Genomic DNA, 19892 nt, shown 5'->3' on the forward strand with positions numbered 1-19892 from the left:
TGAAGGAAACACCTTTTTACAGATCTGCACAAATGTCACACAGTAATCTTTTTAAACATGTTATTCAAATGAAAATGAGAATAATTAAATCGCAATTTCACTCAAGCCCTACGCCGAGAAAATGGAAATGCATTATTAAAACAGCTTTAATAATACATTTGGTTTGGATTCGCAATTATGTCATTTAACAAAGTTACATAACGCGTATTCTCATTTGTAATGTACATGTTTTATTTTGAAACATCAAAGCCAATTCCTCAGACGTTGCAAACTTAAATAATTCGTCAAATCTCTGGAGCTTCCGCTAAAAATGGTAAAATTTTTACCAGTTTCCCCATTCTGCCCTTTCTGTAGCATTAGATATGTTGCTTGTAGCTAGTCTTAAAATAGCTTGCTTTATAAAAATGTTTTTGGTAACCTGGCAACGGTAGTCAAGTGGAGAAGTGTCTGCTGCCTTCCTTGCCAATGGATGCTCTTTCCTCTGTCTCTCTCTCTAGCTCTCATTTGCATTTAATGTATGTCTAAAAGTGGCAAAGAAAACTGATATTAAATCACACTCGGTTGTAATGAAACAAAGTTTTTGGCGGCGTTTTCACAAGAAGCTTTGGAGACGATGATTCCAGAATAATTGTCCAATTGTGCCTTTAAATCTTTATCACGAGCAGGCAGGTGTGTGTCGCTTATTTATTATTTCACTGGAGGCTGTGTGAGCCGACACCAGTGTGGCCTCGTCACAGCATACAACGACTATCCTCCATTTTTAGTGGAGGTAGATATTCCACACATTCCCACTGTTTATTTCCAGCTCAGCCTCCGCGTGTTTCTTTCCACAGTGGTGAGGAAACGGTGGGTGGGCCCTCAGTGGTGCCTCAGGAGCTCCGCCTTTACTGGACACCTGCTTACAGAGAGCACCACAATGTGTGAGTATAGAGGGCTTTGTGTGCCTCTGTCCCCATGACTACACACACACACAACGTACTTCTGTGAAGAAAGGTTACACAGCCCAATTCATCTTCCCCTCTGGTTTTTACCTATCTGCAGACTCCCCTCACTTTCACAGTTTCACAACAGTGCAAAGAGATGATTTTTTGGAGTTTAGATAGATGGCACTCTCAAAAACAGTGTTCAATATTATGTCAAATGAGGAAGAGAATGGTTTCTCTCCAATTATGAAGACAGGAAAATATTCATATTATGTTCAGACAGCTATAAATACCTGGAAACAGTGATTGTCAGCAAAAAAGGCCCTGCAAAGGCTTTACTTTCTGCACGGACAGAATATGTTTAAAAGGCTGATGGTTCGTTTATCAGGTTCATTTAAAACGTTCTGTATCATGGTTTGGTGTGAGAACCTCACGATGCAGAACAAAAATAGTCCGTCCAACATTGTTAAAGGTCCCTTATTATGCAAAATCAACTTTTTAATCATTTAAATCCTTATATTTGGGACTCTGGAGGCCCTATCAGTAGACAAAGTGTGAAAAAGATGACTCACTCATGTTTTTGTGGTCCTCCTCAGTCTAAGTACAGGAGATAAATCACGCGATGCTAACTTCCATGCTCACTGGGACGTCACAATGCGCTAAATTCCTGGAATGGTTGTCTCGTGGAGCTCCGCTTTGTCCGTAAAACACACAAGAGTGCTGGCGAGGGCAACGGTATCCAAAAACCGGAAGTCTGAGAAAAATTCTATTCTTGGCTCCACAGTGCAGCACAGAGTCCTACACAAACTTCCAGCCTCAGAGGATTTATCTGTCCAGTGGATACATGTTATATACGACGGCAATGTGCCTGCTAGAGCCTGTAAATTATCACTTTTCCAAATGCTAACTGCTGTTAGCTCCCAGTAGCCTCTGTGGCTGATGTCATTTCCTGTCCCTTGAGTTTCGTTTTACTTCGTTTTACTTTTGCTTACTTTTACTTTAAAGTAGCCAGTCATAATAATTGGCACACGGCAGCTATTTATGACTGGCAAGTTTTGTGTAAAGTATACTCGATCTTGGGCATAGTTGCCAAGTCTGGTTATTATAAGCGACTTTGGGCTTGTTTTTCTGTATAGTCACTTATGGAGTGTTTCCTCAGCATGGCACTGTTATTTTGCGTTTCCACTAGCATAGTACCTGATACTTTCTTTAGGTTCCAAGCACGCTGTGGCAATACCGTCACAGGAAGAGACGCCCGACACAAGAATCAAGCCGAACTGTAGATCAGTTAAAAAACAACAACTTAACAATCTTAAAACGTGGGTTAATCTCCAACAATTACCAGGGAAATCTCAATATTTAACAGAGGAGTCTGCGAGTCCGCGAGTTGTATTGTTTAGTTTTAATGTTGTATTGTCCTACTGCAAATCAGTATAAAGACACAAACTGATACAAATACAAAAAACACAGCAAAAATTAACTAGAGATTGTGAGAACCTGTGTAAAATAAACCTTTGTTTTAGTTCAGGAGATGAAGATCGCAGAGCAGGAATTCACAAAGTGACAAAGCAAATTTGTTCCTTGTAGGATTGATATTAGTAAATATAAGTAAATAAATGATGAGAAATGTAGTATGCTACATTTTTTGTTGTTGAATTATATCCATATAAATTATAGTGACATATATTTGTTATTCATATGTATTTTAATTAAATGTGTAGGTGGTAACTGGTTACATGAATGTGACGGTAAAAAAAGAAAGAAAAAAGAAAGAGAAGAAGCTGTTAATGGTGACAGTCAAAATCACGGGGGTGGTCTGTTCTCTTGTGTTTCTTTTGCTGTGGATCATTTTTCAGTTTTTCATCCAGTCATCTGAACACGGTCTGTCTGTCATCGCATAAACATGTCAAATCTCTTCATGTAGGTCGTATTATGGTCGGGCATTTAAGAGAAAACAAATGTACACCTGCGTTTCAAATGGTCTCTTCCACTATTCTGCAAGCCTCCCCTGAATGAGTCATCCAGCTGGCTCCTCATTGGACAAGACCATGCCATCCCTAGGGATTGCCTTGCAGAGGCAGAAAGGCCTTTCTTCCATTCACAGAAACATTGGTATGCCAGCCTGCTATTTCATTCACATAAAAGACTAAATATTGCATGATTTATTTTTTTAAATCCTGCTCTTCTTCTCCTTCATCTTTTTGCCCCCTTTTTTCATCTCTACGAGGGCCTGCTGCCTTTTCTTCTTCCTTTGCTTTTGTGTTTTCCTTCTGTTTCTGAGGGGGAGAAGGAAGACGTGCTGTCTTTTCTTTTTTTTTTTGTTCCTTCTATATTTACCAGGCAGGATAGAGAGAGATGTTGGGAGGGACTGCAGTGCGAAATCTGCAGCAGAGAGAGAGTGGAAGCTGCTTATGAATGAGTCTGAGTCTTTCAGCTGTGCTTATATGCTGAGGACATTTTACATGAATGGTGTCTGGCTGTCTGCTTTCTGCTACCAGGGAGACAAAGATGCTTCATTGCTGCTGCGGCTGCTGCTGCTGCGACTGGGCTCGTTCTCTCATCCTCTCGCTCGATTCATTGACTCATCTGCCCAGAGAAACATACGGTGTCGTCTTTTAGCTGATTTCATTAACGCAGTTTAACGGGGGGGGGTGAATTATTGGATGTTTAAGAAGAGCTGTGAATCTGCATCTGTGTCTTTTTTTTTAGTGGAACTGAATTATGTTTGATAGAGAATTTAGAGCTAGAGGAATCTAATGTGTAAGGTTTATTTAGAAAAAGGAGATAGGATAAGATATATTTTGTGGCGATGAAGTAATATAAACATAAAGAACCTGTAGTGGTGCCTGTTCTCTGCAGTTATTATAAATGAACATAGATTGTATATTAGTGATGTTCACCGTGTTGCTTCTCTCAGTTTCTTTGTGATACACAGAAACATAGATTATATTCTTGAATTAATATAGTCTGCTTTTTTTAAAGAGAGGATTTTTGTGATTGTGGCTGATAATTGTTAGCTTTAATTTATCCTTATTTTGTCCTTTTTGCCACAACTTTTATCGTTTCGTCCGTCCATTTTAGGAGAAAAAATTGTATTTTTTTGCACGAATTCATGGAAATCATTACAAGTCATTATTTTGTCAGCGTCTAATACTCGTGCTACTATTCCTATTTCATTTCACTTTCTCAGAAAAACAACTAAGCGCGAAATAGTTACAGCAAATTAATATCTGACGGGGGAATTTAAAAATTGATTGGTTCTAGTGTGCTGTAAGTGGGAGTTTTTTTTTTCCCTCTCCCTCCAACAGGAAGTGATTTGCAGTGTTCAGCAAGCCTTTTGTTGAGAAGGTTTTCTCAGATCAGTGAGTCATGCTTTAGCTCTGAGCCGGCAAGCAGGCAGGCAGCAGTCAGTAGAGAGTATTTTCTTTTCCTTCACAGTATTTGCAATCAGCGACAAGATAGATCTTTCTCTCTCTTCTCTTACTTTTGTTTTTGAATTTTTGAGGCTACAAATCAGTAGCTGTATCAGCATCACCACTGGAAACACAAGCTGCATCATAACACTGCCAATCTTTCTTTTTCTTTTCTTTTTTTTAATCTCTCCATTCTTTCTTCCTCTGCTTAAGTGTTGTGTTCTCATGGATTGTGTCTGTATATCTGTCATTTGCGGATTGGATTGCAGCTCTGGATTTTACTGAGAGCAGATTGGACTTTGGTGACAGCAGCAGCAGCAGCATCATCATCATCATCATCATCAGCAGCAGCAGCAGCAGCAGCAGCAGCAGTCCAACACAACTGCCACTGTAACCTCTGTTGAGAAAATTACAGTCAGGTGGCCTGTGATTGCTAAAAGGCGTTTGCTGCCTCAGCCGCTGCTGCTATGTTACAGGAGAGGGTAATCAGCGCGGCTCAGCCACGTCTGCCAGCACACTTGTGAAAGAGGCAGGCTGTGCGCGTCGGTTGGTGGAGAGAGGGGAGAGAGCAAGAGAGAGAAGGGTATGCTTCACCGTACCAAATACAACCGCTTCAGGAATGAGTCAGTAACATCTGTAGATGAGCTTCTCCACGGCCTGTCCATGAATCCCAAGGTCTCGGCTACCCCCCAGCCTGCAGCCGAGACATCTTACACGCCACCGACTGAGGTCCAGCCTGCCTCCACCACCACTGCTTCCAGCACCCCTGCCAGCCATGGGTCTGACCACCTGGAAGATGGAGGCACCACCCTCTGTACCCTCATCAACAAGGTGTCCAGCCTGAAATTCAGCAACTCAGGCAGCCTGCTGGGCATCAAGTGTTTGCCCTCGGCTGTCAAGGACCTGACTGTGTCTAAGCTGCAGGGGGGTGGGGGATCTGGCCCAGGCGGCTCCAGCGGCTCGAGCCCCAGTGCAGCAACAACAACAGCAGCAGTGGCGGCAGCAGCCTCTGGTGTGGGCGGCTCACTGTGCAGCTCAGCCTCTCATTCAACCCCCTGCTCGCAGCTGGAGTCAGCCATCAGCATGAGTAAAAAGAGCAGGCTGGATGAGTTTCAGCCTGCTGGAGAGGACTGGAATCCTGGTGGAGGTGGAGGACTGGTCAGCAAACCCTCCAGAGGATGGCTACACTCGAGTGACAAGATCTCTGGTCCAGGAGTGACTTACATTGTCAAGGTTGGTGGTCTCTACTTCCCTGCCTCATTTATGTATTTGTCCTCTCCTTTTATTCCCCCCCATCTTGTCCTTTACCTTGTATCTCGTTTTGTTTAAATGACTCAAGCTCAGCTACCTGCAAGTGGTGTATAAGGAAGAGATAATTTAGCTTTTATTTGCTCATCACAACATGCCCTTGAGTGGGTGTATGTAGGCTGGCTACAGCAGAAGGCTGGGTGAAGGAGGAGCGACCAGAAAACAGACATTGAATAATTTAGAAAACAGAGAAGGTCAGCATTGTGGGGGAAAAAAGGAGAATAAAAACGCAAGCTATCAAAACAAAGCCAGTAATCATCAGTGTCATTTTAAACATGCTGTAAACATTCCCATTTATGGGGTCGGTTTTGTGTGAGTGTAGCCACAGCGTTATGCTTTTGTAACCATGGTGACGTGTTATTTCTGTACATCCGAACGAGCTCTATGGGTAGTTTTGGCTCGGCAATAGTGAAATTATGGAAGACATACGGCGCGTGCTTGTCCTCATCACATCCGTGTCTCACATCAGTGCCGTTGAGCCATCATACATCATTTGAAGGAGCACAAGTTGGCGTAGAACTACAAGAGCTGTGAATGTCATCATGCCGGCAATGAGTCACTAGCATGAGGAGCGATGATGCTGAAGACCTGGTGTGAATTGAATGAAGAAAAACGGAGCAAACCATTTTCACTTAAACCACAAAGTAGCAGTAAACTGAGCATTTACTGATGTAATCTTCTCCTCTTTTAATGTTCTGCACTTTGATAAAAGAAGCAACACTGAGTTTTGGTGTGCGCTCAACAGTGATTCCAGGTTTTTTTGTTTTTTTTTGTTTGATTGCCATCATATGACACTAACTTCAACTCGCCCGAACAGAGGCCACACTATCTGTGACCAATGTGACATTGCTTTAACTGAATTAAGTCCACGAGCGCTTATTTGTCCAGTCAATGCCGCTGAAAGCTGTGAGAGGGGAAATGGGTGCAGTCTGTCCCCCCCACATCCACACACACACAAACACACACACAGCTTTTCCTGTGGTTTGTGTCCTGTGTGTATTGAGTTCAAAATGGTGTTCTGCTCACAGCACTTTCAATTAGCGTCATGTGGTCACTCCTCGCACATCATGCGCCATCACTGTAACGGGACATTGATCGACAGTGACACTGTTTATACTCGCACTTTGAGCTCATGGCAGCCATTTGATTATGCCAGAAATGACTAATTCACACAAGATTTTGAACGACCAAAACAGCACTGTGGCATAACTGTAGAACTGGAATTTGGCATTGTTGTCTTTTAGGAAAACCTCTATATTTGAAGAGGTATGGATGTTAGAGTTTATGGAATTTTATAATGTATTCACTGCTAAACTAGGAATAACTTCAATAATAGAAGCGACGCTGACTGTCATCAATTGTTTTTTCAGCCCTTGTTTAAACACGCACTAGCTGACATAATATCATTTTATATTATATGAACCTCTCCTGCTATTTATATCCGGCAGACACCAGCAGTGCAACAGTTGCATTTATTTGTAGTTGTATTTCTGGAAAGCTGCTGAATGTAAAGTGCAAGCATTAGCTCTCATTTTAGCTCCTCGCTGGTCTCCACCAAGAAAAGACCTCACTGTTCGGGTAAAGGATCCAGTGCAGTAGATTGTTGAGTTGGAAACTACACAATATGAACAACACAATCCATCCATGCATTACACTTGTGATCCTTAATTACAATTTTTTGTAGTGGTGTAGATTTTCTCATATTACCCACATAATATTCTATAAACATTTTTAAATAAATAACGCTGGTAACACTTTAGATTAGGGAACACATATTCACCATTAACTAGGTGCTTACTAACAGATATAAGTAGCATACTAGCCCTTTATTAGTAATCATTAAGCACGTATTAACACCTTATTCTACATAACCTTATTCTACCTCTATTATGAGATGAATTAAGATTTTTCCAACAGAAAGTGTTAATACGTGCTTAATATTTCCTCATAAAGGGCTAGTCTGCTACCTATATGCATGTTAGTAAAGTGTTACCATAAATCTTTATACATAAAGATAAATAAATTGCTGTACCCTGTTGATCGCGATATCTAGTTTATAAACTGTGCACAATGCTTCCCCTGTCATCCAATAACACATTTTGTTGTGCGGTTTATTTGGGGGTGCATCTAAATATGTATTTTCTCTTCTGAAAGTCCTCATATTTCAGTTTTACTGTGTAATTCATGTACTCTGCTCAGTTTAGAATTGTTTTGACCCCGCTGAATCGTGCACTTTATACTCCCTCTTCTAAAAATAGAGGACGTTAAATGTGTTTTTTTTTTTTTTTTTTGGCATTTTGACAAAGTGGTATGTGTTTGCTGGGTGCTTGCAGAAACACTCACTGGTGAGCAGGAGCCACATTACGCCGGAGTTATGATTTTAATAACTTCCATTCGCATTTCTGTAAAGGAGTGGAAAGGGAGCGTGGCTGTGTGTCTGGATGTCTGTTTTGTTTACAACGGGATTATGCATGTGATTCTCATAATGATAAGAACTCATCAGCACAAAATGTTCCCAGTCTGTGCAATATTAATTAGAGGAGGTGTTGTAATGTGAGTAGGTGGCCTGTACTGAAGATGGTTTATGGGGATTGGAGGACTACAGTCATCTCATGTCACACAGTCACACACAATGTTTACAAATCATTATTTGATGAAAAAGTATTTACTTTTTTTAAATTTTTTTAATTTTTGTCAAACCTTGACTTCATGATCTCCCGCTTGATGCTTCTCTATTTTTAAGATTATCTATCTATAATGCAAGTTGTGTCTGTGAAGGGCATATCTTGCTGATCGCCCTAATTTTTTTGGATATGGGTTGAGCATGGCCTGATGGTGTGCATCTGTGATTTTCAAATTTTAATTTCCGCTGATTTATCATGCTACACCAGGAAGCATGCTAGCTACGATTAGCATTAGCGTAGGGCTAACATAATCCAAACATTGTGCAACCTCATTAGGTGCAACTAAAAAATTTTAAATTTTCGATTAGCATTAGCATAGCTAGCTGTTTCGTGACTGTCAGCCACGCAGCATTACCATAACTGAAAAATCTTCTTCAGCTCCCACTATAGGAATACATACTTCCTAAGGGCACTGCACTAGTGTAACAAAATAATGGAGCAACTTTATGAATATACAGGTTTTTACGCCTTTATTTAAATGTGTATGAGCAGCAAACTCTCACACTCGCACCTTCAGTCAATTTAGAGTGTGTGATTAACCTAATCTGTATGTATTTAAACCGGAATACCCGGAGAAAACCCACATGCACACACAGGGAGAACATGAAAACTGGTTCAACCAGGATGTGAACTGTTGACCTTCTTGCTGTTAGGCAATGCTAACTACTGCACCACGCTGTTTGACCTTGGTGAAAGGATGACCCACTCAAAAGCAACATAATCTGGGGAAAAAGTGACCAGTTTCCAAGGCAGGAGTAAAAATTGTACTACTCAGTCGAAGGAACCTGGTCACCATTAAAGTATGTGCAGTAGCTGCAGTTATTATTTGTTTATTTAGTTCAAACGTCAAATTCATCAGGTGTTTTTTTGTTCTCTCATTTATTATAGGTTTATTTAATATTGTGTGTTTCCTGTGTTGGAACCTTTTTAGTGCACCAGTTATAGGAAGTATCCACCACTAATTGTATTGTTTTGTACAATGACAATAAAGGTGTTCTGTTCTGTTCTATTCTAGTACATGGGCTGTATAGAGGTTCTTCGGTCAATGAGATCACTGGATTTCACCACAAGATCACAAATAACAAGGTATGTACACACTTGTTTATTTTACTAACTGTGCAATTAAACACCTTTGCTGTAAAACAAACCCACAACAATTTACAGTTTCTAAATCATTTACAAAAGAAAACTAGGAAAACAAAGAATGGCTTGAGCCACTAATGCCAACTGTATACTCTTACATTTCTTTGTGTCAGTAATGTTACATTGACAGTCAAATACATAAATATGACTATTGGGAAATGAGCTTTTGGTTCATTTATCTGCATCAAACATATAAATCATTTACCTATTACTACACAAAATGCTATTTTATATAACACAAATCTGTTATTACAAATTATTGAATTAAACAGTCTTTGTTACTCTTTCGCACATAAACAGGTCAAGAATGTATCTGGCAGCAAGAAATCAGCAGTCATAAATACTGTAAGAAAAGAATAAAATGTATAATAATACAAGTATTAAACGTTGACTATTGCAATTAAATAAAAATTGTATAATTGTCTAATCAGCGACATGCTGTTAGTAACTTCTTTACTGCAGGAGACACATGGTGGACACCATGTAGTTTGCTTTAAATTACCAGTGTGTCTGCATGTGCCTTTAAAATCATTGACCAATGTGCAGTGATGCAAAGGCAAATAGTGAATCGGTTTGTTTCATGTCTGACACAGTGTCTCTGTCTCTCTCTCTGTCTGTCCTCCTGCCTCATTTTGTTGGGGACGGAGAGGAAGAGACACGGAGAGAATCTGTCCCATTCCGTTGCTTTTATTAGATTTCTGCTTCTCTAAAACGACCTCCTGCTGTCCGTTATTTAACCAAAGGGTGCAACATTAACGTTTCTGTATCCGTCATTAAAGAAACTGATATCTTTGTTGTCACATCAAATCTATCTTTAAGCTGCGGCAGATTAAATCACTTATCCGAAAGACAGATTTGGATGTCACTCCACTGTAAAAAGAACTATTTTTTTTCCCACCATTTGATTTACAACAGTTAATGACACTTAATGTAATTCACAGGATGAATTGTCATTATTTTTTATGAGCATCAAACTTTTACCTCATCGGGTCAATATTTTTAAAGCAAATACCTGCAAAACTAATGACATGTAAAACAGCGAGTTAATTTGTGCATTAATATATCAAAAAAGGAGGAGACTAATGTTATCTATTTAGTGTACTTAGATTAGCCACATTGTTTCCAACACTCTTTAAAACCAGCGGTTTTTTAATGACGTCGTACGCTTTGAGGAGCAGCTGCTATGTTTGATATAGGGTTTGTCTTTGAAAAGTGCCATAAATAAACTTCTAAGTGCTCTAAATCCTCCTCTGTACTCTGGACTCTTCACTGCAGAGCCGCATATCCGCTTCTCCGGCAAATACTACAATATAGTGGGGGGAAAAAGGGAATTGAATCAGGGAACAAAAACATTTAAGTGTGTTTTTTCTTTCCAACGATTACAGGACCTAAGTGTTTGGAACACATGCAACAGAAAAAGCTATTGACCTGCTGCTCAATTCAATTCAATTGTATTTGTATAGCGCCAAATAACAATAATACGTTATCTCAAGGCACTGTACATAGGAAGGCAGGAACCTTTACGATATTATAGAGAGAAGAGAAACCAAACGGTTCACACAATGAGCAAACACTATAGGCACCAGTGGAGAGAAAAAAATCCTTTTTAACAGGAAGAAATCTGCTATCCATCTGCCTCGACTGGTTGGGGTGAAAGGAAAAATGGGGGACAGGGCAGAGAAAGTTAAAGAGGGATGCAAGTTCTATGGAGTTGAGATTCAGCATCTGTAGTAACCAGATGCAGAATCTCAACAAAACAGAGAGACTAATGGGAAATGGCAGAGAGGATCAGTCACTTAATCAGGAAGTGAGTCGTAGCTCATGCTGCTCCCTGATGCCATCAAACTATTTTGTTTTTTTTTGTTGTTGTCTTAACTGAGAGAGAGGAGAGTTCTAGCAGCAGAAATTACAACATTTAATTACAACAGATAACATGATCGACGTCTCACCTGTTGAATATCAGTGTTTTTACGATGTGAGCATGTTGCAGAAATAAACATTTATATCCTCTCAGTGCCTCACAGTTATAACTGGACACTCTGTTTTTTCTGCCAAGACAACAGAATACATTTCATATCAAAGAGTCTCACTTGTTGCCAAAATAGCAGTGATTCTTTGGCCGTCTGTGATCACCATCTTGGCTTCATCATCCTCTCGTCGTCTTCCTCTAGGGAAGCCATCAGCCTGGTGTGTGAGGCTGTTCCAGGGACCAAAGGAGCTCTGCGGAAGAGAAAGGTACATGGGTGGGAAGAGTGGGAGGGATATGAAGATGCAAGTGATTGCCACTTTGAGAGAGTTGAGAAAATGAATGTCAGTGAAATGTAAAGGAGAAACAACATTAGATATTAATTTATCCTTCTTACGTGTTCTATATATAGCATCGCCTCAGTGAGCTCTTTTTTCTCTTTCTCTCCCCCCCTCCTCTCATCCTTCCTTCATGTTAAAGGAGGGAAAAACTGACAGAGAGAGGAGGAAATGATGAGCGAGAGAGAGAGATTGTAGTTGGAGAAGCTGAACAGAATGGAGAGAGATGGAGAGGTAGAGGACTGTATGTGCGTGGGCGTAGCTCAAGCCTACGATGTATTGCAGACCGCGCACAGTGCTTAGTGACTCATGTAGTGCACAATATCTGTGATCAGGATACTGAGCTACTGTGTGTGTGTGTGCGTGCGCATGCATGAGTGTGCGCGTACGTGGTGTGTGTCCACAGCGTGTGAGGAGATTGTCTTAATGTGGGGTGTGAAATGAAGCATTACTCTGCTCTCTAGAGCTTGTTCAAATGTCAGGAAAGAACATATTAGACTAAATCAGTGCCGACTAGTTTTCAGAATAGATGAGAGATGGAAGATAATGCTGATTTGGCAAACACTCTGGCAACTTCAGCTTTGTACTGACAACTCTGAATGGATTTGATTGTTTATTTCTATTTTTATATATGGCCCTTTTTTTTTGCCTCATCTCTTCATTTAAAATCACTATTCACAACCTGTCCAAAACATAACATATCTGATCAGTACAACTCGATATGTACCTCTTTTGTCATTCATTAGTGATGAAACTATAATTCAATAAATAACAGAATGAAGGAAGCAGGAATGTATTATATCTTGAGCCTCATCTAGAGCTGTAGCATTTCATCTGTATGCTGTATTACTTAAGCCTTGTATAGTTTTGTTCATAAAGTTTGAACAGTTTAATTATGTTGTATCTGTGATTTCTTCTACTTTTTTTTTTTTTTTTTTTTTTTAAAAGGTCAGAAAAATTTAGAAAAATAACCATATATTTGTAGGGCCATTTTGACCTTGAGAGGGCATTTTGTCAACATCTTTAAAAGGCCTTATCAGGGTTAAGACCTGGTTTTAGGGTTAGGATTGGGTTTACGTTTAAATGTCAATGGTGTGTCCTCTGATCTTCTCAGCCACCATCCAAAGCCCTGTCCAGTATCCTGGGCAAGAGCAACCTGCAGTTCGCTGGCATGTCCATCAACCTCAACATTTCCACCAGTAGCCTCAACCTGATGACGCCTGACTGCAAACAGGTGAGTGTGCAACACTTTACCGTACAATCAACAGATGTAGAACATGTATGATGCTATATTTAAAGTGTTTTAAAGTGCTTTGAATGCAGCTCTGTTTGGTCTTTGTTAGCAGAATTGATGTAATATTATACGTATGCCGTCTTCCTTCCGCTGAAAATATGAGCAGGAGAATTAAATTCTGAAACATCCTGTTTTGCTGCCGTCTCTCTTTACTAGCTCAATGTCACTGTTCCCTCCGTCTGTTTAGACATAAAACAAATCACTTCCTGTGTGCAGCCTGGCAGTGTAGCCGGGGGAACATGAGATCTAAACATTGTTGCACTGAGAAACAGAGATTCGAGGTGACAGTGGTTTGAATGTTTGTTTATTTAAACAACTAGAAGTGAATGAAAATGGCTCTAAATGTGTAAGAGGTCTGTCACAAACATCACAGCCACCACATTCTACACTTTAGGCCTGTAAGACCTAAGCCTCAGTATGTCTGTCTGGACCTTTTTTTTCTTATTTTTAACCATAAAAAGGCCACAAAATGTCCTGTGAGTGCTTTTCCCCATTTTTACACAATAACTTGGCAGTTATTTACAACTTAATACAATATTTTAACATGCAGGTTAACAATTTAAAATGAAGAAAAACAAAAAGCACTGTTGTACATGAACACCAGATTTTGTGTGTTAAATTTGAACAGTATAAAACAAATTTAAAATAACATTTGTTTGAGTTTTTGAGGCCAAAATGTACAGGCATTTTTCCAATTCTTTCCTCTCTGGTGACAAAGACGCTGATTCTCCGGCTCAATGCAACAGTGTGGGTGAAATTACAATAATAACCACACATTGGCTTTGATGTGCAACTTCTCAGCTTTCAGAAACTGTTGGAATTTTTTCGATAACACAAACCTTCCCGTAATTCCGGTCATGCAAATTGCACTTGCGCAAACGTAACATCTGCGATACACTCGGTGTTAAAGGGTCAGATTAACTGCTACCGTGTCTCAACTACTTCATTCCAGCTCTTTGCTGAAATATGTGTAGAATATAGACAGTTCGGTTCATTTACACATTCTCTGCAATTTTACTTTGCACAGATCATTGCCAACCATCACATGCAGTCCATCTCCTTTGCATCAGGAGGAGACCCCGTAAGTAACTGTGTTTTGTGGGGGGGGGGGGACTATTTGCTAATACTTAAAAGTACTGGTATTTATTGCACCAGTTAAAAAAGCTTTCACTTTTTCCACTTAGGACACGACAGATTATGTTGCCTATGTAGCAAAGGACCCTGTTAACAGAAGAGGTACGAGTCCTTTAATGCTTTTTCTTCTTCTATGGCGTATTTCATATCTCACATGCATGATTCAAATCTGTTGCTGTGACTCTTTCGTCAGCATGTCACATTCTGGAGTGCTCTGACGGTCTGGCCCAGGACGTCATCAGTACCATCGGTCAGGCCTTTGACCTCCGCTTTCAGCAGTACCTGCAGTGTCCCTCGAGCAAGCCGTCCTCCACACACGACAGGTGAGGCATTCGCGACGCGTTCGTAAAAAAAGCGAAACACTTTGACTTCACGGTGGAATTTCACGATCAAACCGTGTTTATGTCTCAAGGGTATTAAATATGGAGGAGCTGCCGTGGACAGAAGAAGAGGAGGAGTCAGCAGAACATCCTTACTATAACAACATCCCCGGCAAGATGCCACCACCTGGAGGCTTCATTGACACCAGGCTGACCAATCACAACGCAGCAACTGATGGATGCCAGGTACAACTGATTTTTCAAGCAGACAGTCTTTTGTGCCTGGTGTCACAAAGAACTCCAAAAAAATAAACTGAGCATAGGCATAATTGGCATAATCTGATGAAAATGTGTGTTTTTTTCACTAATTAAAGTATTTTCTGGTTTCTTTGCTTCATATAACAAAGAAATCATACAATATATAACATATACTATTTGCAAAGTTATATCACCTTTATGGTATACATAAAGTATTAAAATCTGTATATTCCTTCACTGTCACTATTATAATGCATCTTATGGACCTTTCAGCTGTTAGCTGATTGATTTAACAACATATTTACACCCAAATACTTATTTTATAACCACATATTTGCCATCCCATTGAGCTGCGGTTGATTGGTTGGTGGGTTTATGTTCTCTCAGACCACAAACAAACCACATCAAGCCTCCTCTACACTCTACAGTCAGCTTGTTTAGTCCAAAGTGTCTCACTTTCTGCTTCACATGTCATTATTGGTATAGCAACTCATTTCTTGGTGTTTATTTCTGTGTGTCTCTGTGTGAAAAGATGGGTCCAGGGTCTGTAGATCAGACATATTACCAAGGGCGGCACTGTGGAGAAAACTGGGGAGATGAAAGAAAGCCCATATTCTTACAACAGGGTAAGTAAAAACATCCTTTCTACCATTTAAATATATACTGTAGAACACAGTGTTTTATCATTGCATCACTGTGAGTGTGTTTGTTTCTCTGAATGTCCAGGCTCGTTTGATATAAACAGTCTACCTGAGAGTAAAGGCTCAGTGCCAAAAACAGCAGAGATGCCCATGTACGTGAACACTCAGCAGATCGATGCCCAGGTACTCGCAGCCCTTCAGGCAGAAGCAGAACATGTGACAAAGGGTATGGCAGCTGCAGCCAAAGAGAGCCCACAGAAGGACCTGTTTGACATGAGTAAGTAACTATTGCCCTGATATATCAGTTTTCACATACTGTACATTTATAAAGAAGGATTAAACTGCCATAAAATGCCAAAAAATAAGAAGAAATACACAACATAGTATAGACTGTACCAACTGTGGACTTATGGCAAAGTAAAAATTTAAGCAATCCATTCCAGAACAGTATGTGTCTTGACTTCAGAATCATATTTCATGTTTGCTTTCATGGATCTTAATTATAGAGGTTTCCTTAGTGAGTTCAGCATGACATTATAATAACATTATGCCACAGCGCAGACAAAAGGAGGCTCGTGTTAATGTCAGTGCACCACTTTGTTCGTTCCCTTCTTTCCAACGTTAGCGCTTGCTGCTATTAAAATATATGCGATAACGACTGTATGTATGAAGAAGCCATGACGCAAAACACTGAAATTCAATTCAAATTCATGATACTAACATCCCTGTTAGTATTTAATTTAAGTAAATAAAGGCAAAACTCTGAATTTAGTAATGTAAATCGTAATAGTATAATCTAGTGATTTTATTACTTCTTACTGATATATTTGTCTAGAAATATGACATGTCAGGTGTAGTTGGATCTGTTCAGCCAAAACTGGAGAACTTTCTAAACAGCATTATTTACGCAAACCATTTTACTTCTTGTCCACTGTTCCTGGTGCTTTGCCGCGTTTCTCGCTAAGTTACTGGCACTTGTTGAACAATGGAATAATGTGACATCCTTGGCAAGCAAGACAAGAAACAAGGCAATCAGAGATGGCAGACTTCACCCCATTCACGCAACAAGCCTCCGTCGGCCTCTGTTGGTCATATTGGCAAGTGCAAGTGCGGAAGCACAAACAGACAGAGCCAATGAAAACAATACTTCAGTTCCACTCCGTGGGGTCAAGTACCAATGGGTGATTGCTCTATAGCACAAATAGATATTAAAAAATCTACAGAAAATCATCTTAATACAGTTTTGAAGAAATTACATCACTATTCACAAGCTAAATTGATAAAAATGCTGTACTTCTGTATTTATACCCACATTGAATTAATAGATTACCATACTTATACAAATCCTATACACTGTGCTGGAGAATATTCCTCCTTGTTTGATTATTTGGTGTTTGTCACTGCGCCTGCCATTACCAGAGCCCTTTGAGGATGCAATTCAGTCTCAGTCCCATCCGCCAGGCCAGGGTCCAGTCCTGGTCCAAATGTCTGGTCTTCACAAAACAGCATCCGTGGACAACTCCAGCCCTCTTCTCGTGCGTTCGCTGGCCTTCCGGGCGCAGGAGGAGCTGGAGGGACATATGTGGTACCATGGCAAAATGAGCCGCCGCGAGGCCGAAAAGTTGCTGAAAGAAGACGGGGACTTCCTGGTGCGCAAGAGCACGACCAACCCAGGGTCCTATGTACTGACAGGCATGCACAATGGACTTGCCAAACACCTGCTACTGGTGGACCCTGAGGGCACGGTAAGACGGTATCCAAGGATGTGTGTGAGTGTGTTTGGGAGAAGGTGTGGGAATACAGCAAGTGTAACATCTCTTTCTCTCCTCAAAGGTACGGACAAAAGATCACGTATTTGACAGCATTAGCCACCTTATCGGACATCACCGAGACAACAATCTGCCGATTGTGTCAGCCGGGAGTGAACTGTGTCTCCTGCAGCCAGTTGGAAGAAAACAGTGATGCTCGATGTGAAAGGCCGACGGTGAACAGGAAGCTCCGAACAGTCTCTCCTTACATCCTGAAACTTGAAGATGAATCATGAACAGAAGTTGCTTAAAGGATCTATCCGCCGATAGAGTTTGTGGTGGGGGGGGCTGGAAAAACGCAAGATCTGTTTAAGATAAAAGAAATTATTTATAGAACTGTTATTTTGTTGTGATGACTGAAATGCTATATTTTTGAGAAGACATAGGTGCATTTGGACATACTATCTTGATTTGATGTTTAAAAAAGAAAAAAAGGAGAAAAAAAAAGACAGTCGTTCTTGTAGTTTAGACCAAGTGCAAATCAAACCTCAAAGAGGTCATAACAAGAGTATTTTAGAATAAAAAACCCGAAATTTTAGTTTTGTCTGTCAAGCACAAACACATTTTTACCGGGACCGTTGGCTAAGATGTCGGGAGGGGAAACAAAAGATGAAGTTTGGACAATAAATGCAGTTTATTATGAATAACTTTAGGGAAAAATGTCCTTTAATCTTATCTAAGTGTGTGACGTCTCACTGAATTAGTCACTATATGAAAACTGCTTTTTATCGAGGGATTTAAAAAGAAGGTTTGTTTTGTTTCGCAGTAGTCGGTCACAAACAGACATCTGTCACATCGTGCTGTCAATGGCTTTAAAGATAAACCTTTTTTTTTCTTTCTTTTTTGATAAAGTATTTTCTTGTGTCACAGTCGCATGACTTAAAATTAACTGTTCTTGTGGACATTGTTCGTAGACCTTGATGCCCCTTTATTTGAAAGAGGTGCTCGTGTGTATGCTGACACTGTAAAAAAAACAAAAAATATTTATGCTTTTCAACTTTGGATTATTTCTTAATTGGTTTTTCTCTGGACTTTTTTTTGTAGGTGTATAGCCATTGATTTGTTTTGGGGCATGAGTCATGCAATGGATATTCTCACAATCTGAATTGACATTTTTCTGCTTTTTGTGAACTTTTAAAGGTACTATACGTAATGACCTTTGTTACCGGTGACTGTGAAGGCCGGCTTTTTGACACGACAGACACAAGGTGATTGATCAGGTTGATAAATGAGGTCATGAATGTAACACTGTCACTATAGTAAAGGCTATATTCGACTAGCAAGCGAGTTAACCCGCTTCACTCATCACAGTTGCTTTCAATGTTAGAGGCGCTAACTGGACGATGAATTGCTCCTGTAATATTTCAACACATAGGCTGCATACAAAAATGGAAGTAGTGTTCAGGTTTGAAGAGTTATTAGAAAATTAGCAGTGCCAACTGCCAACTCTCTATGGGGAAAAATGAGCAGACTTCTCATTTGATTTATAATTTTCCTGATGAATAAATCAGTAGTTTCAGGTCTTCTTCAGTAGAACGCACCACATTTTGTAAATTGTTGTTCCCATTTAGAGGAAACTGGACAGTAAAGTATGACACATAATATTATGAGTGTGACTGACAGCTGCGAGGATGTCGTCTGTGAACCGTTTTTAAAAAACTGATACAGCATCAGTCAAATCGCAAATTTCAAGGCTTCAAAAGAGGAGTTAATTCTGCATTTAAAAGACTGTCCATTTCTTATATGTAGTCTATGTTTCAGCATAGTAAAAAATACTGTAGACCTAGTGTCAAATTTTGGATTTTTCCACAAAAAGAGTCCTTTCACAGTCTGTTATAGGCAACCAAAAAAAACTAAAACAAACAAACCTAAAAACAAATGTACATATAGTACCTTTAAAAGGCTATGAATATAATTTATTGTTTTAACGATCACAAGTGAATAGCACAATCAGAAGGTTAGATGAGTTAAATCACATGTGTCAGTTGTACCAAAAAAGAGAAAAAAGAATGTGTTTAAATGTAATTTACACTTTTTACCTAATGAGGCTGAATTAGACAAATGTTGAGTGCACACTAATGCAGAATGTTCTACTATTATTCTCTATGGGTCTGCGTCCTATGACATGACTGCACCACCGCCACTAGATGTCGCCACAGAAGCACGTCATGACGAAACGTCACAGTTAATTTCTCTTTTTTTTTTTGCTTTCCACTGTACACAATCATTCCTCACGACAGTTCTCGGTCTTTATTGACTGTTTTTGTAGAGTGGTCGATCAAAATGGTTTGGCCCAAGGCCTAGAAATACTCCACAGTTACAGTTATATGTCAGTTACTCTGATGGATACCAAAAGACTGGGGGGCATTGTATTTGATATGCACTGAACCAAAATCAACATGTGTTCAATGGGTTTTTGACAGAGACAGATGCAATGTAATATAAACGTGCCTGTGTATTTTTGCTGCAAGAGGTGAGTGGAGTGTGCGGTTACATGCATCTCACAACAAACACGTATACAAACAAATATCCACCAATTCTGGATAAAGACAATTGGGACTTTGCGTGATTCTAAGTGACCCCATGACCCTGTTTGCTTCTCAGGTTGTTGGTAAACCTTTACATTACACTACAGTGACAACATGTTAGTAGAGTAGAGTTA

General features: G+C 39.9%; 1 protein-coding gene across 1 annotated transcript; it reads left to right on the forward strand.

The window, feature by feature from the left end:
- Nucleotides 1-4921: 4921 nt before the first annotated feature.
- On the forward strand, nucleotides 4922-17384 carry shc3 (SHC (Src homology 2 domain containing) transforming protein 3; the record flags this gene model as incomplete). The annotated part of the gene is made up of 12 exons (XM_083899343.1): nucleotides 4922-5569; nucleotides 9344-9414; nucleotides 11643-11706; nucleotides 12890-13009; nucleotides 14097-14150; nucleotides 14254-14305; nucleotides 14397-14526; nucleotides 14616-14769; nucleotides 15314-15407; nucleotides 15508-15699; nucleotides 16842-17167; nucleotides 17256-17384. The coding sequence occupies 12 exons, from the start codon at nucleotides 4922-4924 to the stop codon at nucleotides 17382-17384; spliced, it is 2034 nt and encodes a 677-aa protein (XP_083755469.1).
- Between the last annotated feature and the right edge of the window lie 2508 nt (nucleotides 17385-19892).

This window comes from Microchirus variegatus (genome assembly GCF_963457635.1).
Source record: "Microchirus variegatus genome assembly, chromosome: 1".
Classification (NCBI taxonomy): Eukaryota; Metazoa; Chordata; class Actinopteri; order Pleuronectiformes; family Soleidae; genus Microchirus; species Microchirus variegatus.